This window comes from Rhamphochromis longiceps, linkage group LG7 (genome assembly GCF_057381845.1).
Source record: "Rhamphochromis longiceps isolate RC_006_pf linkage group LG7, R_longiceps_female_GT1.1, whole genome shotgun sequence".
Lineage (NCBI taxonomy): Eukaryota > Metazoa > Chordata > Actinopteri > Cichliformes > Cichlidae > Rhamphochromis > Rhamphochromis longiceps.
Genome location: NC_140563.1, coordinates 53518531 through 53545729, shown reverse-complemented (window position 1 = coordinate 53545729; position 27199 = coordinate 53518531). Strand labels below are relative to the sequence as shown.

Below are 27199 nucleotides of genomic sequence, written 5' to 3'. Positions count from 1 at the left end.
AAGTTTGAGTTTAAAATAAAGGCATTTTTTGCAGGTGAAGTCGAAATATAAACATTTTTACACACAGGGAAATAATTCAGAAAAAGCTGAAGGATGACTTGCATAAAAACTCAGAGGTTGTAATCTGGGAGGAAAAAATAATATGATATGACAAAGAAATATAGTTGAAGAAAAAGGATGTAAACACCTGCATCACTGAATGCATCATATTTAATACACAAGGTAAGGCCATGTAAGTTGCTACACTGAAGTCACGTCAATCCCTCTTGGTAAAGACACCTCAACCAGGGGAGAATCGATGCTCCTCAGAGGACTGACTGACTGACTGACTGACTGACTGACTGACTGACGAATAACAACTCAGGATTGTTCCGGACATTTAGGCCGTCCAGCACATTGCTCTTTCTGCCAAAAAGCAAGGCCCCCCTATTTGTAAAAGGCCCTGCCCTGCCTCTCTTTGGCTCTAGTTCTGGATCTACTATATACCCTCCTTTAGGTCTGTAAGGAACTTGTATCACAGATGGTCCGGGCTTTGCTTTTAAATTTTGTAGGCCCAGATCCTTTTGTGGTGTTGGCCCTTTGTCGGTGCTAACTGACCCCAAGCTCTGGTCAGCTGGTGAGCTATGTGTGTCTTTATTATGGTAATGAAAATCAGCCAGAGAGCAGATATACTCTTTGGTTGATTTCTGTCCCTGACCCTTTTGAAGGCTTCTGAGTGGGGAGTACTGGCAGAACAGATGGTCTTTGAATCTGCTTTCTGGAGTGGAGCTGATCTTCTTTAGTACTTGGACACACACTCTCATGATGGCTTGGAGCATCAACTAAAGACTTGCTATTCTTCCTGGGGGGTGATGACACGGGGAACACAGAGAATGCACTGGATGTGGATATAGGAAACTTCTCTGAACATGGTCTTGGGGTTTCTGTCCAGTTCCTTTTATCTTTGAAGAAGGTTTGCTCTGCAAAGGTCAGGAAAGATTAATTAAAGCAAAGAAAGTAACCCATATATCCTAAAACATGAGTGAGAGCTTTTGAAAGCATTATATTACACTAGTGTATGTTTAGGCAGGGACATGGCACTTAAAGAATCCTGAGGAAAAAAGTGTTTTTTGTATAAAGACTTAAAACTTTAATAGAAGTTTGGTAACACGTTATAATACTACCACCAAGGGGCCCAAAGATGTAATTCTCCTGTAAATAAATGGAATTTCAATGTATAATTATTTGAAATTATAATGTAATTATATTTACCTACAAATACATACTAGAATAAGGGTGTAACAAGTCAGGCTTTTAGATACAAAGAACTAATTAAACTGCATGTAAATGTAAGAACTGTGTAAGTAATTTCATGGTAATTTTGCAGAAAAACTAACAATTTAAACTGTAAATCTGGGAATGTTGGGGCGTAAACTTTTTGGAGTGTGAGCAATATTATGGAATGGATAACACTTGCCCTTTTACATCTTTATTTAACATTCATTATGCCGGTACATTTTCTGTTATTCAACTGTCCTTTGATTTACCTATAAAATTGTGATGAAGACTGTTCTCCCTTATCAACTTGCAAAAAAAATAAATAAATATCGCCAGAATTTGCAGGCCCATGTTACTTTATAATAATTGAGCCAAGTCTAATTTTATATATATATATATATATATATATATATATATATATATATATATATATATATATATATATATATGTAGAGGGAGAGACTTACTGTGCATTATTTCTTCTTTCCCATAAACCACATAAATTTATAAATTTACTACTTAAAAATACCTACAGAATACTTTGTGCGTCCTTTTCCTGTAAAACACCCACAGTTTAGGCACTATTTAAAATAATTTATCCACTATTTACCTACAATGTAAGTACTTCTTGTTTCCTATAAAATATGTAAAGTTATGCAGTGTTTACAATTCCTTTTATGCAGTTTTTAAAAGTACTTACATGTACTTACAGTAGTATTCTTTGTTTTTTGTAAGAAAAATAAATAAATAAAAATAAAAAACTGTCACCCTCTTATTCTAGTGTAGCCCTTTTAGATATGTGTGGTTAAATATAATTACGTTGTAATTTCAAATGAAATGCATTGAAATTCCATTTAATTACAGAGGAATTACACTCTCAGTCATAGTAAATTTGACTGACAATTCTGTAGTGTTTATGTCCCGGTAATAAACTGAAATACAGTTAACTTAACATAGGTGCCCTGAGCCGATGAAAGAAAGCTTCCAAGTTTGTCTCTACAAGAAGGACTTCCATTAGGGCACTCCTTCTTAACATTAAAAACATCGCATTTACCCCACTGGCACTGATACCGGAAGATGACCTCGATGATGTCTTTTAACTGTTGATCGTCGCTGAATTTGATCATGTTCTCCACATGTGCACACAGGAACCGTGGGATGTCATCTGGCTGCGCCAGGAGAGCTGCTCTGGATAAACTCTCCAGCAAACTTTTTAATCCATGAGGTGTGGAATTACTTGCGTCCATCCTTGATAGATAGTGGTATCTTTTCCGAAAACAGTTTGGGGAAAACTAGTGCTCCGGAAATGTGTTGCGCTTGTGTTAGGAGCAGAGTTTTTGCTATTGTCATGGAGAGAGATGACCGAGCTCTAGAATAACCAGAGCATTTGTCAGTGTATAAGTGTGCTGATATCGAAGAAGAGGTTATTCACAGTGCACACAGTCACTGCATAGCTTTACAACTATACATGGTTTTTAGACTAGATAAATACATGGGAAAGGCACCTGCTTCAAGGTGCACAGATTATCCTCGCTATGAATGGAATTTAGACTTTCTTTGTCAGAGCATTTTCCCCTGGCTTTGCAATATCACCAAATTGAATTAATAGATTATTAAACACACATACTCACCGTAATTAAAGCTACAGATTGTAAACCACTTGGTGTGGGAAAAGCGACCGTTTCTCATTTGATCAAATAATACGGTGATGAGCCGTATGGGAATACAGGGAATTACGAGGAACCCCAAAGGCAGCATCAGCTGGGTTCCAAACCAGATGGAGGCTGGGCGACGCGCTGTACACTGGCTTCTGCTGCTTAACAACACAGGGAGGACAACACACACACATACCGTAGAGCAGTGGACTGTGGGCTCCGTCGTAACGCTGGGCGCTGCTATGCTAAGTAGATATCGTTGCTGGTAAGATAAAGTCTATCATGAGTTGAGGCTTAGTGTCTCTAACCGGACTCCGAGCCATGCGTTAGCCGAATGAAGTTTGACAGGCTAACGTCGGGTTTAGCTCCCTTTAAGGAGCTAGCAGTGTTGGCTACAAGTGCCGCCTGCCTCTAGCTGCCAGCTCGAGAGAACCGCTAGCTTCTCGAAGCTGATAGTTAAATATTGTGACCAGCCGGTTAACACGCTAGCTGTCAAGCCTGGGATGGTCAAGCGTTATCTTGCTCAGTAACGTGTACGTCTGAGGGCATCCCTTTGCTCTATTTGGTAAGCGAGCTGACCGCAGAGAAATGGCTTTCATTTGTTAATTGGCCGTTTAAGCCAGCAATGCGTACTTCATTGTATCTGAACACCGTTAGCTCGCCGGCGTCGGATTACTGCACCCTGTGGCACAGCGGTGCCCTGGCCAGAGGCGTCACACATCGCGTTTCGCATAATGAGTGATCAGTATGTCAAGGTTCAAGTCGAGCAAATGAAATCATTTGGCGAAGATGCAGAGAAGGAGGGAGTGGATACAGAAGAGCAGGTGCCGGGCTCCTCTCCTTCTGCCTCTGTCTCACCAGATCATCCCACCGGCACAGATGCATCCAGCACCTCTCTTCCCTGCAAACAAACAGGTAAAAGTCGCAGTAAGCCCGGCAGAGAGGACAAGAGACACACTTCTGATGTGGCATCGCAAGGCTCTGTAGTTTCCTCTGAGAAAAACTTAAACAGACTGGGGTATGAGCGGACACTTCAAGTCAAGGGAACTGGAAAGATACTGCAGCGGAAGTCAGAGCCCAATGGCAACTATGTCACCATCCACACATCCAAAAACATCGAAGAGATGCGCAGAGAGGAGGGATTCAAGCTTGCAAAGAAGAGGAGACCTGTGACGGTAGACACTTCAAAAGCCAAAACCTCTCTGGAGGCACTGAAGATAAGCATCAAGCAGCTAAAGTGGAAAGAGGTGTGTTACAAATGGACTGTCTTCTTATGGCTTCTGTACCTATGTGCTGTGTAAGTTTTACTCTTGTGGTAACAGGACAGCTGGTGTAGCCAAGCACCAGTTAATGGAAACATCCAGAGGGAAGCCCAAACATCAGCTTCATTTAGGTGGCTGCCCATGTGTAGCAACTGGTTTCTTACTGTTGTGTAAGCACGAGCCAACAAGAACCATGTCTGAAGTATTTAGTTCTACCTTAATCCACCGCCTGGCCTCTCTAGTCACTTCTTAGTTGTGCCAGAACTGGTGTGACTGGTGGATCCTTTAACTGAGGCTTCTGGGTTTCACTTTGTGCTGAACCACTACAAGTTAGAATACTTTATTTTACTCTCTGTTTAATAGCTGTCCCAAAAGAATCCTATAATTGTAACTACTGCTGCTTATAACCATTACCGCAGTGGACAGTCTTCTCTTCACTTTTCCACCTCTGCCATTTTATTACAGGGCGTACCTCTATGAATAAATATAAGTCACAAAACTTATATATATTCAGATGATGGACTGAATCTGTGTAGGAGTGTTTGAGGTTGTAAAAAAACTGAGGAAACACATGACAACAGCAGAACTGATGCAGGAATGAGTGGATTCCTAAAGACAGGCGACTGTTGTCAGTGCTGGTGCTGCTGTATGTTTTTCACTGCTAAATGCACTTTTTAAAAAAAGAAATGTCATGTGGATTTTTTACCAACGGCGACAACAAGGCTTGTGTTGTTTTTCCTTTTCTGAGTCATGTCTCCCTGCCTGTGTGCGTGTGTCATCATGGCAAAATGTACTCCTGGAGGCACTTACTGTACCAGGAACTACGAAGATGGTATTCAGTAATTTGGCTTGTATTTATACTTCTATTTATGGTTATAATCGGTAACATAAACATGTTACAAAAGCACAAGATAAACTCAGAGATCTGATGAGGTGGGTAGCGGAGAGTTGCTTTAGACCAGGATATGTAGTTCAGTGTGCATATTAGACAAATATGTAGGAATGCTTTCTTGTATTTAAGATAAGATAGAACTTTATTAATCCCTCGGGTGGGTTCCTCTGGGAAATTCGACTTCCAAAAAAAGCACAGCAACGACCAAAGTTACAGTTACAGAACTGTTATATATATATATATATACACACACACACACACACACACACACACACACACACACATATAAATACAGAGACAAATATAAATAAAATATACAAAGGGGATAAATAGAATAAATAGGAATAAAAAATAAAAATACAAGTGAATTGCACATTTCAAGTATTGAGTCTATTGCACTGTTGACTATTTACAAAAGTATTGCACAAGGTATTGTACAGTGAGGTGCAGAGGCACTACAGCTTAGTTGTTCCCCCCTCCTTTGTCCTCCTGTTTCCCCTCCCTCTCCCCTCCAGAGAGGAGTTAAACAGTCTGATGGCGTGTGGGACAAAGGAGTTTTTAAGTCTGTTAGTTCTTGTCTTGGGGAGAAGCAACCTGTCACTGAACAGACTCTTCTGGTTGTTTATGGCCGTGTGCAGAGGATGCCCAGCATTGTCCATAATGTCCATCAGTTTCTTTAATGTCCTTTTCTCTGCCACTGTCACCAGAGTGTCCAGCTTCATGCCGACCACAGAGCTAGCCCTCCTGATCAGTTTCTCCAGCCTGGATGAGTCCCTCTTTGCTGTGCTGCTCCCCCAGCACACCACAGCATAGAAAAGTACTCCAGCAACCACCGACTGGTAAAACATCCTCAGGAGCTTCCTGCAGATGTTAAAAGACCTCAGCCTCCTGAGGAAGTACAGTCGGCTTTGGGCTTTTTTATACAGGTGCTCTGTGTTGCATGACCAGTCCAGTTTATTGTCCATCCACAGCCCGAGGTACTTGTACTTGTTGACCACCTCCACCTCCTCCCCCTCTATCTGAACTGGCAGTGGACCTTCTCTGGACCTCCCGAAGTCCACAACCAGTTCCTTAGTCTTTGAGGTGTTGAGTTGCAGGTGGTTTGTGTGACTCCATGCGACAAAGTTCCTCACCAGACTTCTGTACTCCTCTTCCTGATCATCCCAGATACACCCCATGATGGCTGTGTCGTCTGCAAACTTCTGAATGTGGCATAATTCAGAGTTGTAGCAGAAGTCAGAGGTGTACAGGGTGAAGAGAAGAGGGGACAGCACAGTTCCCTGTGGTGCTCCTGTGCTGCTGACCACAGTGTCAGACGTGATGTCCTTCAGCCTGACGTACTGTGGTCTGTCGGTGAGGTAGTCGGAGATCCAAGCCACCAGGCAGGGGTCCACCTCCATCCTGTTCAGTTTTTCCTGAAGCATACAGGGCCGGATGGTATTAAAGGCACTGGAAAAGTCAAGAAACAGGATCCTGACCGTGCCTTTTCCCCCATCCAGGTGTGAGTGGGCTCTGTGTAGGAGGTACAGGATGGCATCCTCCACTCCGACACCCACCTTGTATGCAAACTGTAGTGGGTCCTGGGCATGTTGTACCTGTGGTCGGAGGAGGTTGAGGAAGAGCCGCTCTAGAGTCTTCATAAGATGTGACGTCAGTGCCACCGGTCGGAAGTCATTCAGCTCATTGGGCCGGTTCTTTTTGGGGACCGGGACGATGCAGGATGTCTTCCATAGGGCGGGCACTCTCCCCAGTCGCAGACTGAGGTTGAAGACTCGTTGTAGCGGCTCCCCAAGTTCAGCAGCACACGCCTTAAGCATCCTAGGACACACCTTGTCTGGGCCTGCTGCCTTTCTGGGGCGAAGCTTCCTCAGTTGCCTCCTGACCTGATCCACTGTGACACTGGGAGATGTTTGGGAGGAGGGGAGATATTTGCGCAATATCTCTAAAATTAGAAACATCCTGCCTAGAGTGATGCTGAAAAACTAGTTCATGCATTTTTTATTTTTTTTTTACTTCTAGGCTGGACTACTGTAATTTAATTCAGGGTCGTGGGGGGGGTGGAGCTTATCCCAGCTGTCATAATGGGAGAGGCAGGGTACACCCTGGGCAGGTCACCAGTCTGTTGCAGGGCTAACACAAAGAGACAGACAACCATTCAGTCTCATATTCACACCTATGAGCAATTTACAATCATCAGTTAACCCAACCCCAATAACTGCATGACTTTGGATTGTGGGAGGAAGCAGGAGTACCCGGAGAGAACCCATGCAAATACGGGGAGAACATGCAGACTCCACACAAAAAGGCCCCAGCCAGGTGGTGGAGTTGAACTCAGGAGCGTCTTGCTGTGAGGCAACGGTGCTAACCACATTATTATCAGACTCCCCTAAAAACTTACTGAAAAGCCTTCAGTTGATCCAAAATGCTGCAGCAAGAGTGCTGACAGGGACTAGAAACAGAGAGCATATTTCTCCCCTATTGGCTTCCCTTCGTTGGCTCCTTGTTAAATCCAGGGACCTTAAGGACCTTATTGCAATGCATCATCCCTATAGAGTTCTTTGCTCTAAGACTGCAGGCTTACTTGTCATTGTAGAGTATTTAAAAGTAGAAGGGGAGGCAGAGCCTTCAGCTTTCAGGCCCCTCTTCACTGGAACCAGCTCCCAGTTTGGATTTGGGAGAGAGACACCCTCTCTTCTTTTAAAATTAGGCTTGAAACTTTCCTTTTTGAAAAAGCTTGTAGTTGGTGCTGGATCAGGTGACCCTGAACCTTTCCTTAGTTATGCTAGGCTGCTGGGGGTTTCCCATGATGCACTGAGTGTTTCTTGTTCACTCACCTTTTCAATGCTGTGCTTACACACCAGTCTGCATTTAATCATTAGTTATTATTAATATAATGCTGTCTTTCAGTGGATTTCTTTTGTCCTGCCTCCCTCACCTCAACCCAACTGGTTGCGGAAGATGGCTGTCCCTCCCTGAGCTTGGTTCTGTCAGAGATTTCTTCCTGTTAAAAGGGAGTTTTTCTTCCAAGTGCTTGCTGATAGGGGGTTTGTTTGTTGGGATTTTCTCTTTATTATCATAGGGTCCTCACCTTCCAATGAAAAAGCACCTTAAAGTGACTGTTTTTGTGATTTAGCACTACAGAAATAAAACTGAAGTGAATTAAGAACCAGTTTTAAACTGCCAAAATGTATCAGAATCTGATTCAGTCTCCTCCCTTTTTACAGGAAGAAATCTCTGGACTAGGATCAGGGAGGGGCAGCCATCTGTGAGTGGCTAGAGGGGAGGAAGAATATACTTCTTATTTTTTTCCTTCTTATATCTCTATAAACATTATTGGCGGTTTTCTACTTACTTTCTATACTGTGATAAAATTCAGAGGCAGACAGATGCACCACATTTAATAGAGCAGGCGTTTACCAACTCCACCCACCCTGTTGTTACATCTGGTTCCCTGTGACTTTGTCCAATTCACCAAAAAGAAATTCAAGTTGACTGGTCCTCATTTTGCCACTGTAGAGATCTTGGAAAGTGAAAAAACTTGAGCATCAAGTGGTGCAGTTCTGCCCGAAGAGCCTAACTTGAATGAAAGGTTTAATGCTTTTATCACAGCTTGTTGCCTGACAGCCACTTTTTTCAGTTGTTTCGTGGACCAAAATCAGTAAATTGGCTAACTGGTAGCTGCAAAGTATAATCACTTTTTATCCTTTAACTATCAAGATTAGGGATGGGTATCGTTTAGGTTTTATCCGATACCGGTGCCAAATCGGTACTTTTGAAACGGTGCCGGTGCTTAAACGGTGCTCGAACCGGTGCTTAAAGAATGAAGAACACAAAATTGGTCCAAAAACCTCTCATGTTCAGCTGTTTTTCTGTAAAAAGATAACAATGTTAGCCTTTTCTGCAGCTATGGGGCATATATGGTATCACTCTTGGCTGGAAGCAGTGCTTAAACAATGGAAAAAACACAAACTTTGTCCAAAAACCTCTCATGTTTAACTGTTTTCCACTTTTTCTTTGGTCATTTTAGCCTTTTTGGTCAGGGTGAAGGGAGTATCTGCCATCAAACAAGAAGACAGCCGCATGTAGCTATGATGATGTTTCCTAGTTCACCTTACATGCATTAATGTAATAACGTGGTTAGCCTACTCAACGTAAATCACACAAGAACAACATTAAGCTACTCACGCAGAGAAGAACGGCTGCTGCTGCCATCAAATACGGCGCATTTCTCGGCTTTTAAAAAAATGCTATGCGTCGCCAGGTGTTTCATCGGATTCTTGGTGTTACCTCCTTTGACAGTATCACAGTATCAGCTTAAAGCACTTGTTGCAGGCTGCTGAGTTTGCATATTTTGCTGTGAAGTACAGCCAGACTTTTAACCGCTTCGCCTTGGGCATTTTTAATCTGTAGCTCTGCGCTAACAGAACGTACGTACCTGGCCCCGCCTACTATTCTCGGAAACGTAAAACGATTGGCTAGAAGTGTATCACAGCTCAGGGGAAAAAAAGCACCGAAATAAAGCACCGAAATGTGCGCTGCTTTTCGGTCTGGTTACTACCGTTTATGTCAGAACCGGTGCCATCATGGCACCGGACACCGGTACCCATCCCTAATCAAGATGCTACAAGACAGGATTGCCATCAATTTTGCCAGGAGCCTGAGAATTTCAGTCCACATGGGTCCGATGTATGAAATTACAGCGGGTGGCTGTTGATGTGTTCTAATCGACAGCTTTCAAACATTTATGCGCAGCCTACTTGATCCCATTCTTCTTAATCTGAGCTGTAAACACCATCTGTTAATTTTGAATGTGATGCAATTAATACCTGCTATCAGGCATTATTACCCATCTTTCATTATGCATGAGAGGTGAAAAAAGACAATTTGATGAGACAGGCGAAATAAACGCTCCCCTTAGCCACGCAACCGAGCGGCGACGCTTACAGCTCCTGCAGAAAATGACAGACAGAAGGCCTATACATTACCACACCTGGTCCGCACCATAGCCCGTAAGCCGGTGGTGCTTTAGATCTTGTGTCATTTTGAAAGTAGCTGTCAACCACTCTGAAGGGGCTGAAACTGAAGCAGGCAGGCTGGTTTTGCCATTATTGAATAAACACCCTTTCAGTGAGTTGTAAGACACGTAACTTTATGAAATTTGTTTCAGCAACACGTTGAAATAAATTTCATGAAGTTTGTCAACATTTTAGAGACTGATGAGGCTTTTAAGGTGCATCCAGATTGCCACGTCTCTACATCACTGTCAGCTGATTTTCAGCATATGGCATTCTCTTAAACAGTGGGAAATCATTAGCCTTAAAGCTCCTCTAATCCAATCAACTTTTAGTCCTCTTTGTGGGAGAGAGGATGGCAGCGTGAGGGTCAGCTTGGAATATTAGACTAATGACAGTGTATGTCAACATATGCGTGGGATTTTCATGAGGATGCCGCAGACTAAGCTGACGTTCTGAATCGATGCGTATGGATTTCAAAATACTTCACACCTAAAGGCTTCCTTGGAGCTTCTGTTTGAAACTATAAATGCTGTTTACTCGAGGCATAACAGATTGGGTGCAACTTGAAATATCTATGTTGCAGCAACCTATAAGCCAAGTTTATTTTTCCCCCATTAAAAAGTGGCTCTGAAAGCTAACTTTTCCCATACGTCACATGCTAACCAGTCCATGCAAACACAACAGGGCTATTTTTATGGTGTGATCCCTGCTCTAAATAATTTGACCTCACTCCCCTGGCATCTGTGTGGCAGGGTTTAGAACCGGTCACTCTGTTTCTCACTAAGTCATTAATTAGATGTTTATCTTGCAGCGAGGCAGCAGAGTGGGTCGAGTCAAAGTTGAATTTAGGCTCGCGATGGTGTGCTGCTACTTACCAGTGTAATCTGTTAAAGCCCATATGATGTAATAAAGTCACAGCCTCTGTGACTGAGTTCTTCCCAGCTCCATGTTGATACTTTGAACTTGCCAGCTCTAAAATGGGTGTTTGATTTAACAGCTGTGAGGAATCTTTACAATAAACTATTTATTTGAGCGTTCCTGAATGTAGGACGCAGACAGTGGAGAGCAAATTCAGTGTTGAGTCGTGCTGTTGTCTACATGGATAATATGGCAGATGACTTTTGGATAATTCTAAGATTTTAAGTTTATCTACAGTTTTTGTACAGCTTTATTTTTTTAATTCACATTTAATAGTGGTGAGAGAATAACTCTCCTATTAACTAAAGTTGTATCACAAGTATAAAAAGCTGAGAGTTTAAGGGCTGAAAAACTAAAGATTGTGCACATAATTCATTCTCAGACTGATTGTTTGTTTATATTGCTTTTATGTAGCTTTTTTAGGTAGTGCTGTGCGATACTGCAGATTTTATATAAAAATAAATACATGGCCAGTATTGCTGATACCACTGTCAATACCGATACTTTTAACTTATAAAGTTGGCTTTTGTCAAGTCAATACAAAAGGTTTTAGTAGAGCTGGGCGATATGAGATTTTTTCATATCACGATATGTTTTTTTCATTTCAGGCGATAACGATATCTATCACGATATAAGCCAAATAACTATATTTGTAAGATTTAAATGTGCCGTTGCTCACAAGTAAAATGCGAAATAATCAGCAGCTTGTTTTTATTTAAATATTTATTTCCCATAATAAGTTCAACAGGGTAGATGTACTTAAGGAACATGAGACTTTTTCAGATAGATAAAGGCAAATATTGCAAACTACACAAAAGGCAGCCGCTAAAGCGTTTAAGTTTCAAAATAGAACAAACGAAACAGACTAAATTGTCAATTCCACTTAGAAACAAAATATTAATTCTAAAAATAAATCTTAGTTTGTTTTACAGAAGAACAGACAAAACTGACTAACTTTTGTCAATATCCAATAAACTGAGAACTAAAAGGAAATTCTCAATCTCTCCTTGTTGTATAGCTGAGCTTTTCAAACAGTTTTAACAGTTACTTTAGTCTGACAAAAGCCGAATGACGAATTAGCGCTTCCAGTCAGAGACTGAGGCTACGTCCACACGTACACGGGTATTTTTGAAAACGGAGATTTTCCGTTTTCGTTTTAAAAAATAATCCCGTCCACACATAAAGGGAGAAATGAAAGAAAACGCTGCTATGAACATGCCAAAGCAGCAGGTGGCGCTAGATTCCTAACCGTGCAGAAATGTTGGCCAATCAGAAGTCTAGAAGCCTCGGTCTGAAAAAGTAAACAAAGCTGGGGCATAGAAGCAGAACCGAGTCGTGTGTGTGGAGGGACAGTAACTGTGTGTATATGTAAGCATTTAAACACTGCAGAGAGTACAATTAACAGTAACAGTATTGTAGAAGTTAATTTCACCGAAACAATAACGTGGCGCACAGTGTGACGCATGCACCAGTTTATTGTATTTCCAGACTTGCTTTCGGCACAATTTACAGTGCACGCTACTCTGTTTTTTGTCAGACTTGAAATAGCCAAAATACCTTCACACTACGGAACTTCTATGGCTCTTCCGTTCGACAATCTCTCCGGCGTTGGAACCATCATCTGTTTTCTCTTCGGTCACGCTCGGTTGATTTTTCTAGTCGGCACACTCATTTCCTCCATTAGGCGCTGGCTCCATTACCCGCTGGCTGCTTCCCAAACAAACACACGTGCGGCTTGGCACTTGTGCTGTACGTAACAAGTCACGCGACGTGACGCTGCGGCTGTGATTGGTTCGGCTCTGCGCTACTTAATTTGGATTGGCTGACTTTTTTTTTTTTTTTTTTTTTAAGAGGACAAGAGCGGCGAGGTCTATCGCGATAGCTTAATTTCTCTATCGAGTAAAAGTTATATCGCGATACATATCGTTATCGTTCTATCGCCCAGCTCTAGGTTTTAGACATTTTTCATAGTGCATGTTTGAGGTGTATTTTTTCATTTCCAAAAAAACTATTTATGTAACACAATTCAGTGGGCTACATACTGAGGATACAAACAAAGTATCAATCTATCATGTTAGCGTCAATCCAATACCAATACCAGCACTGGTGTGTACTAATACTGCTACTATCTACTATTATTAATATCTGGATGGATTCCCCACACCTCTGCTGGGTGGCTTCTGTGTGGTTTGGAGTGAGAGTGCATGAGAGTGAGCAGATGAGGTGTAAAGGACTAAACTGTCCTTTACCCTGTGCCAGCAGGATTTCCTCGCTGTGTAAATCCTCTTTATAGTATCACTTCTCCTCCTCTTTCCCAGCTCTTCACAACATAACACGCACTTACCTGCCATCTTTGGGCAAGATTAGCCCCGTTTTCTCGGTTCACTGCGAGGACAAAACACCTTCCTAATGTCCTGAGTAGATTAGCCTTTGTTCTTGTTTGCAAACACGAGTTCCTTAATGAACTGTTCTCATCATTCTGTATGTTTTCAGCCCTCTGCTATGTCTCCCTTTCACTGTTCTTTCTTGCTTTTCCCCCCCTCAGTTTCCTTTAGGAAGGCGAACAGCCTGTGATATCTACTGGCACGGCGTTTCCTTTCATGACAATGAAAATATCGTCTCAGGGCAGGTCAACAAGTTCCCAGGTATTTCACAGATTCTTCCTCTCACCTCTTCTTATCTTGCTACCACCTGCAGCAAATCGCATATTATTTATTGCAGTATGGATTCAGGATTCTGTTATCATAACCAGGTTATAGTGTTGTCCTACATTACCCCAGGCACTTTATTCTGAGCCAACAAGGGTTGTTAAAATGGTTAATAGTCCTTCTCTGCAATCATTCTGCTTATTGTGAAACTGGCTACATTTACTGAACAGTTTACACTCACTGTCAACAACGTGCTGGAAATACTCCTCAGAGAGATTGGTCCACATTGCTGTTTGAGTACACTGAACTCATTTTCTCGTTCAAGAAACCAGTTTGAGGATATTTGAGGTTTATGACATGAAGCTTTATCCTGCTGGAAGCAGGCACCAGAAGGTGGGTAAATGGTGGTAATAACAGGCTGGACATGGTCAGCGAGAATACTCAGGTAGGCTGTGGTGCCCAAAGAGTGCTAAATATTCCCCACACCATTACACCACCAGCAACAGCTTGAACTTGATATGAACCAGGATTGATATGTGTTTTCATGGTGTTTACACCAAATTCTGACCTCCAGCAGGTCACTGGGGTGGATGTCTTTGACTCATCAGACCAGGCGACGTTTTTTCAACCTACTGTTGTCCAATTTTGTTGAACGCAATTTTAGCTTCAGTTTCGTGTTCTTAGCTTACACAAATGCCACATGTTGTGGTCTTCTGCTGCATTTAGTGCGTACAGGGATGTTCTTCTGCATACCTTGGTTGTAACTAGTGATTTGAGTTCATTGCCTTCCGATCAGCTCAAAACTGTGTTGGAAAATGATTAAAATCACCTTTCTTTACCTGGCTGTCTATATGACTGAATGCACTGATTTGCTCCCATGCGATTGGCTAGTTAGATATTGGTGTTAATGAGCAGTTGAGGAGGTGCACCTAACAAAGTGACCAGTGAGTGTAAATCGTGCCAATCGTGTATTCAGTTTCTTATGTAAAACTGTCCGTGCAGGAATGATCGAAATGCTGCGAAAGATCAACCTCAGCAGAGCAGTTCGGACTATGCAGGAGTTGTTCCCAGAAGAATACGACTTCTATCCCCGTTCCTGGATCCTGCCTGAGGAGTACCAACAGTTTACCACACAGGTACGTTCAAAATAAATTAAAGAAAATTGACACAAATAAAAATGATGACACTGGATATGAAAACCCTTGTTAAGCGTCTTTAACTGTTTTTCTGTGTAACTATTGATGGGGAAACATGGAAGCTATGTGTGGCTAGCTTATTTCAGTGAGCTAAAGTCATGTGAATATGATGACAAAAGGTGAGAAATGGAAATTGGAGTTCTTCCAAGATATAATGTTTATACTTTAATCTGGTAAATTGAGTCCAGAAACCTCTTCTCATGTGGGGAAGCAGCAATAATAGTGTCTTGTTTGAAATAAGAAGCAAGGGGGCAATTTAGTTTGCTTGTGTTAATAATAAAGCTAAAAGAGACAGATGAGCTGTTATTACCATAAACCAAAACTAGATGTTGGTCAAAATGAGAGCAAGTCAAATTGTTAAATGGGTAGGTTGAGTCAGCTGCAAAGGCAGACCACAGCAGGCCTTGTAGAAGCATACCAGTGATAAGTGTAGCAGTAGCTGTATTAATTTTAGTGCACCAGGTGTCCTACAAAGTGAGTCCAAACACAGCAGCAATGACCTCAATAAATTTATTGAAATGAGTCTTATTTACCTTTTGGGAATGGCTTTAAAATACAAATATAGATGATTGGTTCACTCATGGATGACTCAGTGTTTCTTTCAAGTTCTCCAAGTTAGTCCAAATGATGAACACAGATGCTGATCTTATGTAGTCTACTCATATTTTTATTGGTTTTGTAAATAAAAATGTGTGTTTTATTATCTGCATGTACTGTTTATGCAATATTAAGATTTACAGGAATATCTAATTACAAAAAAGTTGTATTTTCTTCCAAAATATTAAAATAGATTGATGATGTATTCAGATGAATACGTGGTCAGTTCTTCTAATTGAGATTTGATTGCAACTGTATGTTATGTCCAGCAGAGGGCACCAGAATATTGCTTTTTATCTTATTGTAAAACCTTTAGGCCATGACTCAGTATTATAAAACAAATCAGGCTGAAGACAAATGTATAGTGAAGACAAATAATAATTCACTGAAAGACTGAATATTCATCTTTTAGGTAGAGGTGAAAGGATCGGTAATGCAGGTAAATGGAGATAAAGTATCTGAATTTCACGAGTGGGACCACGCCTCCAAACACGTTCCTTCCGGTTTTTATCTATATATGATCCCCCAGTTCTACAAGGTGTTCGTTCTTGTTTACATGCCCCACCTTCCCTCCCCTTTTCACTTCTTCCACTTCTTCACTTCTATTTGGTACACGGGGATCTGCCAGGCCCGGGAGCCGCCGCCAGTCCCCTTCGAGGCCTTCCCCAAACCACAGCTCAATTCATGTTTAAGCCATCCACCTTTATCTACTAAAACGGTGTCAAACCTAAAATGAGGACGTGGGCCCAGCGAGTGAAATGTGAGTTGTTTGTAAACCTCAGATTAACCAAATCTTTGATTGCTACTTCCTGTGCAGCTGCAAGTTAAGATAATGAATTTATTTAACTGCACTGCTTATAGAAAATTAAGGGAACACTGTTTAATCAGAGTATAGCATCAGGTCAGTTAAACTTGTGGAGTATTGATCTGGTCATTTAAGTAGCAGAGGGGGGTTATTAATCAGTTTGAGCTGCTTTGGTGCTAATGAAATTAACAACAGATGCACTAGAGGGGCAACAATGAGACAGTGGAGGCCACTGATATTTTCCCCCTCTTCATCTTTTCTGACTGTGTTTTATGTTTTTTCCATGAATTTTGCATTTGGCCAGGGCCAGTATCACTACTGGTAACATGAACCCCACAGAGGATGGCACATCCTAGCAATACGTACCATTGCCTCAAGGGTTTCCAGGAAGCTGGACATGGTCGTAGAAGGTCCTTAACCCATGAGCAGGACGGGTATCTGCTCCTTTATGCCAGGAAGAACAAATGACCTCCAGCAGACCATTGGTGTGAATGTCTTTGAACAGTCAATCAGAAACAGACTTCATGAAGGTGGCCTGAGGGCCCGATGTCCTATAGTGCCATAGCCCAACATCATGGAGCCCGATTGGTATTTGCATAGAGTACCAGAATTGGCAGGTCCAACACTGGTGCCCTGTACTTTTCACAGATGAGTGTAGGTTCCCCCTGAGCCCATCTGACAGACGCGAAAGGGTCTGTTGAAGCGATAGAGAACGTGATGCTGCCTGTAACAGCATGTTTGGTGGTGGGACAGTGATGGTCTGGGGAGGCATATCCATGGTGGAACTCACAGACCTCTACCAGGGACAGGAATGAAATCTTTTGGCCCATTGTAAGGTTGGTGCACTGGATCCCGGGTTCCTGCTGGTGCACGGCAGTGTGGTGAGATTATGTAGGCAGTTCTTAGAGGATGAAGAAACAATGTGCAATCCTTTCATTCCCGACTCATTAACCAGTCCATATCAGTATAGAAAAGACAAATATTTTTTCTAAAATTTGTGAGCAGTGTATATTTCACAAAAAGAAACGCCTGAATAATTTACAACTTTTCTCCACCTATCTGTTGCTACTGCTGCTGAGACGGTGAACAATAACCGTTTTCTACAGGTTCTATGTGTTTCATAACAAGTTGTTACGTTCCCAGTTCGTGTGGTCTTTCAACAGGCTGTTTTGATACAGCATCAACAATAGAAACATGTTTAAACTTCCTTGACTCACACTCACTGGTGTACCTTTTCCCTCTGCTGCAGATTCACATGGTGAAAGAGAAGGATGCTACAGTGAATCCCACTTTCATTGTCAAACCAGATGGGGGCTCTCAGGGGGACGGTATCTACCTCATCCGTGACCCTAGTGACCTCAAGCTCATGACGGGTTCGCAGGCCAAACAGGGCGTAGTCCAGGAGTACATCCAAAAGCCGTTACTTATTGACAAACTTAAGTTCGATATCCGGCTCTACGTTCTTATAAAGTCCTTGGAGCCGTTGGAGATCTACATTGCCAAAGAGGGACTGACACGTTTTTGCACCGAGCTGTATCAGGTAGCCACGATGGTGTCAGCAAACTGTGCTGTGAAGCCGTGACCTTAAAGGTAACAAATTTTGTTCTTTTCTTTTTGTTTTTCTTCGTTTCGTCTTTTTGTGTGTTTCTGTGAAGGAGCCAAGTCAGAAGAATCTTAGCCACGTCTTCATGCACCTGACAAACTACTCGCTCAACGTCCACAGCAGCAACTTCGTGCACTCAGACAGCCAGAGCACCGGCAGCAAGCGCACTCTCTCCAGCGTGCTGTACAGATTAGCAGCTAAAGGTGTCGACATCAAGAGGGTGTGGTCGGACATCATCGCCCTTGTCATCAAGACTGTCATCGCCGTGGTGCCTGAACTTAGAGTCTACTACCAGGCTGACATACCACCCGGCAAACCAGGACCCACGTGCTTCCAAGTAATTATACAATAAATAAAATAATCAGATAAGATCCACTTTATATTGATCACACGTAGATATTTTCTTAAGCCTTAATGACCTTTTCATCAATCCTCATTATTTGTATATATTTGAGAATTTTAAATATATACGGTATAGAAAGTATGTTGCTGACATTCTGTGGGTGTGTTTCAGATATTAGGCTTTGACATCTTGCTCATGAAGAACCTAAAGCCCGTACTGTTAGAAGTCAACTCCAACCCTAGTATGAGAATCGAGCATGAGCAGGAGGTAAGAGTGAAATGTCAGCAGCAACATCATCATATTTTAAAGCCTCTTATTTCTTTTTGCTGTAAGCAGTACTTGCATTTTTTAGGTGGCACCCGGAGTTTTTGAATATGTTCCCAGTCCGGTGGATGAAGAGGTCAAAGTGGGCGTGATCAGGGACACTCTGCGTCTAATGGATCCAGGCCACAAGAAACCCACAGTGTAAATATATAGACTTGCCTGAAGTTAATTGTGTTTAAAGTTGAGGCTTTTTCTCCAGCTTTCCTACTGGGAACACCTCGGACACACACACACACACACACACACACACACACACACACACACACACACACACACACACATACAGACGCATGCAAAGCCTGAAGTCCTTGCATTCTTGTCTGCATGTTCACTTTTTAAGGACATGATATCTCACTCTTCCCATCCCTCCTCGGAGTCCTGCTCTGCACTGCTCAACAGCTCTCCCTAAGCTTGTTAAATGGAAAAATTAAATTCAGCTGAGCCGTGGTGGAAATTCACACATTACTGTACGAGTCTGGTGGCTCAATCTCTCTCTGGCTGACTGGCCCTGTGTGGTGCCTGACAATAAATCTCCTCCTACATTAGGTTTTTATTTTTTTTTTGTTTTCTCACCCTCAGTCTGTTTTTCTTTTATGACAATAGGATTTACAGCTTCTGTTCGGCCACCATCTCAATTTCTTCCGTTTTTTCTCACTTTGCCCATCCTTCCATCACCTTTTTTTTCTTTACTCTCCTCCTCAGATTATTTTCTTTATCGGAAATTCTGCTTTGTTGTGCACGTTAAAAAGATCTGGTTAGGCACATTGCCCACATAACTACTAAAGTCATGACCACTAACATGTTAATGTGATTTGCCTATTTTAAATTTAATCTTAGATTCCCATGCATTGCTCTATTTTTGTGCATCTGTGTTCTTAACTCATTCATTGAGCTAATACACTACCATACACATTATTATATATTGAAAAGCCAAAGACCCCTGATCATTTAATCTAAAGTCCCTTACACAATACTGTGCAAAAGTCTCAGTCAACCCTCATGTCTTCATATTGTGCTTCCAAGGATCCAGACTATGTTATTTTTAGAGTACTCTTGAGCAATAGTTCTCCAGGCTTTTTGAAGATCTTGCAAAGTTTTTCTTTGGACTTTGGCTGCTTCATCACTCATTTTCAGTCGAGTCTTTGTACCTGACCAGCTCCGAAGGAATGCTTTTTTTACTCTCTTTTTTTTTGTTAGGTCACTGAACACTAATTTATGAAACATTTAAGTATAAAAAGCACCAACAAGGTGATTTCCAAAGAGCTATCAGCTAATAATGTGGCATATCTCAGCATGGTGTTCAGTGTGTCCTTAAAGAATTTGAGGAAACTGGAAAAGTGAAGGACAAAAGAAGTTGGGGGAATAAAAGACTATCTGCAGAAGATGAGCAGTATCTGAAAGTCATGTCCTTGGCTGAGGTTACGCCAAATTAGATGAGAACTGGACTGAAAATCAGTGGCAACAGATCTAATGGAGTTATGAATCCACTTCATCCCTTAGTGCAGCAATGATCCCAAATATACTGTGAGTGCAGTAAAAGCATACCTGGATACAAAAATAATGAAATGGAGCACTATTGTAGCAGTGTGGGATATTCCTGAAGACTAAAAGAAAAGAGAAGAAAATTTGCCTAAGAGACGCGTATGTGCCTGTGCTCAAGAGTAAAGGTGGTCATACCAAATATTGATTAATATTGTTAGAATTGTGCTGTTTTTGCCTTATATGCTGTATTTCCACTTCAGTAAAGTGCTGCACATACTTCCCATTTTCCTAGCAAAGAAAAGAGAGGGGTGGGTCAAGACTTTTGCACATTATTGCTTGTTTTATATTGGCTCAGAACCCTTAGAACTTCACATAATAGTATGTGCATGCAGCTGGGTACCAGTAACAAAGTTGTAAGTAAATTATTAAGTACATCTCAGAAAAGATATCTCAAATCAGCACCAAAGAAAACGTAATAAAATGATCCTGATATTTTATTTAAGCACGTGATTATTTTAACAGCAGTTATCCAACCATGGTGCATAATTAAAAGGAAGCAAGAAGATTCAGAGTATCTTTAAGTTACGTTGTGATTACAGGGAATTGTTCTGTCAGCTGTGCAAATGGTGACAAAGTCTTGTGGTTGAAGAGAGTAATGGTAAGCATGTCCCAACTAGCCATTGCTAATGTTTATTAAATTAGCCGTTAGATTGGCTCAGCGCCGAAAAATGTAATCAAAAACGGAACTCTTTAATCATTCAGCTCCACACAGTGCGATTGCTGTGATTTAAACAAACTAAACAAACACATTAAATGGCAGTATGTCTGTGTAGGTTCTCAGTCATCCAGGTCATGGTAGTCTAAGAAGCTTGGAAAGAAAAGCGACTGAACTTCTTTACATTTCTTGAAGATGTTTCAGCTCTCATCCGAGACGCTTCTAAGACCAAATGGTGGAAAGTCCCACGTATTTAAGCCCTAGTGGAAGTTGTCCCTTAAGGCAGACGTTGACTCACTATTGATCATGAACCAAGCTGTGACAAAGGGTGTGGGTCATTATCTGCAGAGGTTTCGGTTGAAACTGCTGTGACCTTGTCTCACCCTATCATGTGACCTATTGAGATCAACTGACGCAAGATGTGGATTGTAGGTGGCAGACGGTTGGTGTCTCGAGCTACTCGAGTGGACAGATGTGGAACTAAACAGTTAGTCAGTGTAACAGGAGAAAGTCCTGCTAAAGTAAAATGCATTGAACGGGTCAAATCTGATCTATGACTGTACACTGACTATGCAGGTGCTCCAGTATCCGATAATACTTATTCCAGTGCTTTTGCCAGAACCCAGTTAAACTGTTATTTATGATGCTGGATAAAAAGTCTAAAGCGGCATTAGGAGTAATATACTTATGGACATTAAGAACTAGGAATTAATCATGGTTTGGCTGGTATTTTGTAGTTTTTGAAGTCACAGTTACTCAAAATTAAAAATCTCAGGGATCTAGTGGATTATAGGTTTGTTAGAGAAATCCTTTCTGCTTCATACAGATTTGGTGTTTTAGCAGAGGGAACTCGCTCTCTTTCTCTTTTTCTAAAATTCTGCAGAATTTGAGATTTATTAACAAGCAGTCTTTCTGGAGCACAAACATTGTTATGGCAGGTTAAGTAATCTGTTTACTGCACAGATGGTCTGCCAATAAGAAAATACGTGCATTGTGTTTGCTGACAGCTGGTCTGCAGTGGGATGGATGAGATCCAGTCAGTCAGAACACAGAGTTCAGACTGAATTCAGCCAAGTATGAATTTTACTGGTTTAAAATGAAGTGAAATGACGGGGGGAGCTGACCAGGCACACGCGCTAAAGAGCAGCAGCTGAGTTAAAAAAATACCCCAAAAGCTGTGTTGCTGTTTAAATGATCGAGGCAGGCTTATAGAAGAGAGATAAAGCAAATATGAAATGGCAGAATAGTTGGCGGTGGAGGGAGGAGGGGGGGTAAATGGCATTTTGGAGAGAAGGGCGAGGAGATAAATGAGGAATCCTAAGAAGAACTGGGTGATGCTATCAGTGACTCTCAGACATGCACTTCTCTCCCCCAGCTCATTAATCCTATGTATGATGTCTCTGAGAGTGATTTATGAGCCATTATGAAAGGTGAGTGCAGCGAGAACAAAAAAAAAAAAAAAAGTGAGATCTGTGGCCATACCTAAAATAGCGGGCGAGGCACATTATTAGAAAAGCATCATCTGCATAAAAGGAAAGAAAGATTGAGGGAAGTTAATTGTGTTTAAAGTTGAGGCTTTTTCTCCAGCTTTCCTACTGGGAACACCTCGGACACACACACACACACACACACACACACACACACACACACACACACACACACACACACACACACACACATCAAGATAAAAAAGGTTCCCATTGTCAGTTAATGACAACAAATTGGGTACATACGCTTTGCCTTCTGTGTGTCTTTTTTTAAAAACCTCCCATTCTTCACCTTTTCTCCTTCACCACCCATCAGCTTTTCTCTCCCTCTGCAGGAATGTTTGTAGACATTCGCCTCACTGTCTGTCTGCTTGTCAGCTTCTGTTGAAGACGTGTCCGTTTTTAGCAGAGCCTGTCCTGTCTAAATAGATGTGGGTGGCGTCCTGGCTTCGAGGGATGATTGATTCTATTAAACATTCAGCAGCGCTCGCTCAGTGCCATTCACACTGCTTACTAATTCATGGAGAACGAAGCGGCCTCATAAAAAGTCGGCGGTGTTCTTATCCCCTTGAGTGTTGCCTTTTGTTGTATGCGTTTCTTGATGCACATGTGCACGATTGCAGTTGTGCTTTTAGCCCCTGCTGCAAACTCGCACAGGTGTTCTTTACTTATTCTGGCTTTTAGTTAAGTTTCTTTTATAGGGGTGTTTTAAGGTCGCAGCACTTCATGTTCCAAAAAAGAATGATGAAGGTATAATTTGTTCTGACCTGCCAGGTGAGAGGAGGGAAGTTGTCAATCAAGCACAGTGTGTACACACCCAAAAAAGCTCCCAAGGACAGAAACGCACAATCCTTGCAGTTTACGTTAATTCCCTGTAAAAGGCATCCTGTCCCTCAGGAATATTACAGTGGGATAGCTGGTAGAAGGGACAGAGTGACAGTAAAATGGAGAAAACATGACATGACGGATTTTGAATTTGCAGCATGGTAACTAAGCATAGCTGACTTTTTTTCTCTCCCTAAGGATTATCTTTATAACAGAGAATTAAAAAAATAGTACTATTATCCATCACAGTTTTCCATTTATCTAATATTCATATATTCATTGTTTCGTCTGACAAGCAGAAGGATGTGAGATTTTAAAGTAGACGGATTAGTCTTGGTGTCACTTGTTTTCTGAAAAAAGGCAGCTTTGTTTTCATCTGATAAAATATTGGGCACCTTGAACGTGCATTAGCAGTGGAAAAAACTCATGTTCAGGATTCTGCTCTTTTAAAGTTTTGACCATTAATGGACCATTTTTCCACAGCGTGTCTTTTTCCTGTCTCCCCCCCTCACCCCTAACCGGACGTGGCAGATGGCAGCTCCTCCCTGAGCCTGCTTCTGCCAGAGGTTTCTTCCTGTTAAGTTTTTCCTTCCCACTGTCACCAACTGCTTGTTCATAGTGGGTGTTTTGATTGCTGGTGTTTTCTCTGTAGAGTCTTTACCTTCCAATATACAGACCTTCGAGGTGACTGTTGTTGTGGTTTGGCGCTGTATAAATAAAATTGAATTGCAGCTTAATTACCGGTGTTATAAAGCAACATGCAGGCTATTCAGGCTGTTTTTAGTCTGTATGTTGATAACAAGGTGGTACTGCATTGCTTGCATGGAAGCACTTCAGTACACTGTTTTCTGATCCAGCTTTTGTGTAACAGGAGGTCGATGGACTGAATCAAAGGTTCACAGACTTCTTTTGGTCACTTTAAGTAAACTGGTATGAGTGCTTTTATGTTGGTCTGCTTAATTCAAAGCATCATAAATGAACTTCTAAAAGCACAGCTCGTCCATCACCTAAGGTTGAAATTGAGTTGATGTTTTTACTGAGTAATAGAGAACAGTGTATAGCCCGGTGGAGGATGAGTCTCATGTTGCTTCTATCAAATGACCAATCCTGTCTGGACCATTTAACTTATTTGCTTTTCCAAATTTAGTGACAAGTATCAACTTTTTCGTCAATATGAAATCAACCTTTTCGTTTTGAATCTCTTTCTTGTATCTGCACCTTGTTGGTTTAATGTTCACCAAGCTTGAAAATGAATCCGTTCATTAATTTAAATTAAAGCTGTTTTGCTTTTCTTTGTTTTTTTCCTGTTACTCTACACCAACAGTCCCCAACAGAGGGCCGGTGGGTTTGAACAAGGAGAAGAGATTCCCATGGAAGAAGAAACACAAGAGAAGAGCCAAGATGAAACGGGAACTTTGCCTTCGCTGTGTCTGAAGCAGGTCTACCCAAAGTACTCCAAGCAGTTCAACTACCTGCGGCTAGTGGAGCGAATCGCAGCTCTCTTCATACGCTTCCTTGGTGTGAAGGGCAACATGCGCCTTGGCCCCACTGCCTTTCGGACCTTCATCAGGTAGGTACTATTATTTATTACTACCACCAAGGAGGTTATGTTTTTGGCGGTGTTTGATTGTGTGCCATTCTTTCTGATCCTCATGAAGCTTTGTAGGGGTGTACAGCGGGCACCTCTTACAATCCATTAAAATGTGTCTTAAATCCACCAACGTCTTCAAAGTCAACTTAATGATTTATTGGTAGAAAATTGACACAAGGCCTTATAACTTATGATTCTTACAAGCGTGGTGTGTATTGTCAAGCTATATAAAGTACAGAATAAAGATTTAAATTAATATGTGACATTTAACCTCTGACCTCTCCTTCAAAATCAATAGAGTGATCGATCTGAAGGTCAGAGTGATAATAATGCTATATAGAGCTATTTAAAACTGTTTCTCACTGCCATTGTTTGCATTGACAGCATATAGGCATGTAGGGAATGATGGATGGTTGAATCTAAATATCATGTTTCTTTGGACTTCTGACCTCTTTAAGGTCAAATAAGGCAAAGTTTCAAAAATCTCTTTCATCTTTAAAACTATGCTTACAGTCCTGCTGCCTCTGTTTGCATTGGTAATACACAGGAAGTGATACGGGTATATGGGGATTCTGATATCACAATCTAAATACCTTTTTACATTTGACCTCTGACCTCGCTTTTACATTACATATCTGCCTTGTGGTTAAGTTGACCCCAAAATTTGTTCTGTCTTTAAAGAAAGGATTGTCTAGAGAATGAGCTGCTGAAGGTTAACACACTCAGTGCTTATTGTTATAAAAGTACATGTGTTTCTTTATACATAACTGCCCATGTAAGCTGTATGTAAATAAAGTCACATACAGTGATTCAGCAGTGTTGGAACGTGGGCAACAAATGACTGAAGAGTTGTGTGGTGCTAACAAAAGAACCTGGTGGAACATCTCCCAACTAAAGAGGTTAATAAGTGACATGAAGAGAGAATCCCAGAGAGGCGAGTCATGCAGGAGGAAAGATGCCAAAGGGGGTTCACCGTGCTGTGGAAAACTGCTTTAGGGTAAATCTTGCACAATTCATGCTTCTCAACATAAAACTGCAAATCTGGAATTTCGATGATATGCTTTACATAATATAAATATATATATATAAATAAATTTGAGATCAATATTTTTCCATATCTAAGGAGCAAGGCTGGAATCTAACATTCAGTGGTTGTGGTCTTTGAATCTCCCTTCATTTATTTAAAGGAAGCATGAATGTTGAATGCTTTCTACAGGTTTCAGAGCAACCACACGATGTGTTTGTAAGCTAAGAATTGCATTATGGAGCTTATTTTAGATTTCCTGTAATGTTTTTCAGGACTTGTAAACTAAGTGGCAGCAACTTCACAATGGCTTCAGTGGACATCCTCTACATAGACATCACACGCCGCTGGTCAGGCGCGACGCCCGACTCCAGAGAAGCAGGTAACGCCATACTCACAAACGCACAATAAATTATCACAAAGGGAAAAAATATGTGGAGGACAGAGAGCACGGGTGTCCTCGAGACTCGGCGCAAATACTGTGCTTGGAGATAATTGCTTGTCATTCTTTGTCAGATTTCCTCTGACACTATAATTGAAATGAGCAAAGATCACACTGTGACAATGGAGAAGACTACCCGACATGAATTATTCAGACGTTGCACCTTCCGAGGAATGTTTGCGAGGCGGAGCGGATGGATGGAGATCACATGGACGAGCATGGAGGGGCCTGTACGGAGGAGATTGTGGACTGAATTTAGAATAAGCTCATACGTATTCAGGAAGGCTGGAGTCAGCGTCTGTTATTGTGTGTGTGTGGGTGCACTGGAGGACTTGTAAGGGACCAAGAACTGGGATAAAACTTAGAATTCACAAATATATCTATTCCAGTTAGACTTGGGATATGCGACAAATTAAAAAAATTACATCTAAATGTTTTCTTGCACTATGGATCTCTTCGATTTCTAGGTGGAGAACAGAGAAAGTAGAAAAATCTGTAAAACCTAAAATTCAAGTGAGAGTCTTCAGAGATGGAGGTTGGACTTTCCTCTCGTCTCATTAAATCATTTAACTGAGTTATGCTTTAGAAAATGATGCCAGCCTCTTCAAGGGTACAACAAACATTTCTTATGTGTTATGATTACATATATAAGTTGTTCTACTCAACCTACAAACTACTGTAAAATATCCACTTTCAAGGTTTAGATGATATCGTTCAAATCTAAGAGAATGATATTCAGACGTTGTATTGCATTACTGTTAATACACTTTGTTCACCCTGTTAATGTTAATGATCGTAGAGATGTCCCAACACTTACTGTAAATCCTTACAAGTACAAAACTGTGGAAGTATAAATGTGGCAATGGTGTCATCCTCTTGCATAGGCTATGCCATAGATTCACCGTAGAAACGTAATTCAGGCGTGAGGCCTCACTGGCTGGTGACCCCTGGCAGCCTCCAGTTGCTAAAATGTGTATTACATGATTGGTTAGCAGGTGGTTGCTAGGGGTTTACACCAGGTTAAATTGGTCTCTAAGGGAGTGCTATAGTAGCTAGCAGATTGCCTCTGTTGCCCATAGTTTGCATGGAAGATGCTGACTTGCCTGCAGAACCTCAGC

General features: G+C 41.5%; 1 protein-coding gene and 1 pseudogene across 5 annotated transcripts in view; one reads left to right on the top strand and one right to left on the bottom strand.

Moving 5' to 3' along the window:
• LOC146666334 (uncharacterized) lies at nucleotides 1-2804 on the bottom strand (annotated as a pseudogene). Its single transcript, XR_014912764.1, has 2 exons — nucleotides 2312-2804; nucleotides 1-959 (listed from the first exon to the last, which is right to left on the bottom strand). The product of XR_014912764.1 is annotated as an uncharacterized LOC146666334 (transcript).
• A 258-nt stretch (nucleotides 2805-3062) lies between these two features.
• The window catches only part of ttll11 (tubulin tyrosine ligase-like family, member 11), a 29457-nt gene continuing 5320 nt past the window's right edge, over nucleotides 3063-27199 (top strand). The window contains exons 1-10 of one of the 4 annotated variants that reach the window (XR_014912762.1): nucleotides 3063-4159; nucleotides 13545-13644; nucleotides 14650-14783; nucleotides 17495-17785; nucleotides 17901-18185; nucleotides 18363-18458; nucleotides 18544-18656; nucleotides 24349-24594; nucleotides 25485-25612; nucleotides 25915-26021. Coding sequence is in view for 2 of the 4 variants with exons in the window: in XM_085414291.1 (XP_085270417.1) it covers nucleotides 3647-4159; nucleotides 13545-13644; nucleotides 14650-14783; nucleotides 17495-17785; nucleotides 17901-18185; nucleotides 18363-18458; nucleotides 18544-18656; nucleotides 24349-24594; nucleotides 25915-26021 (1885 nt within the window). In the remaining 2 variants the exon portion in view is untranslated. Of the gene's footprint in view, nucleotides 4160-13544; nucleotides 13645-14649; nucleotides 14784-17494; nucleotides 17786-17900; nucleotides 18186-18362; nucleotides 18459-18543; nucleotides 18657-24348; nucleotides 24595-25395; nucleotides 25613-25914; nucleotides 26022-27199 lie in introns of those variants that run through there. The other 3 variants (XR_014912763.1, XM_085414292.1, XM_085414291.1) reach the window with 3 other exon arrangements.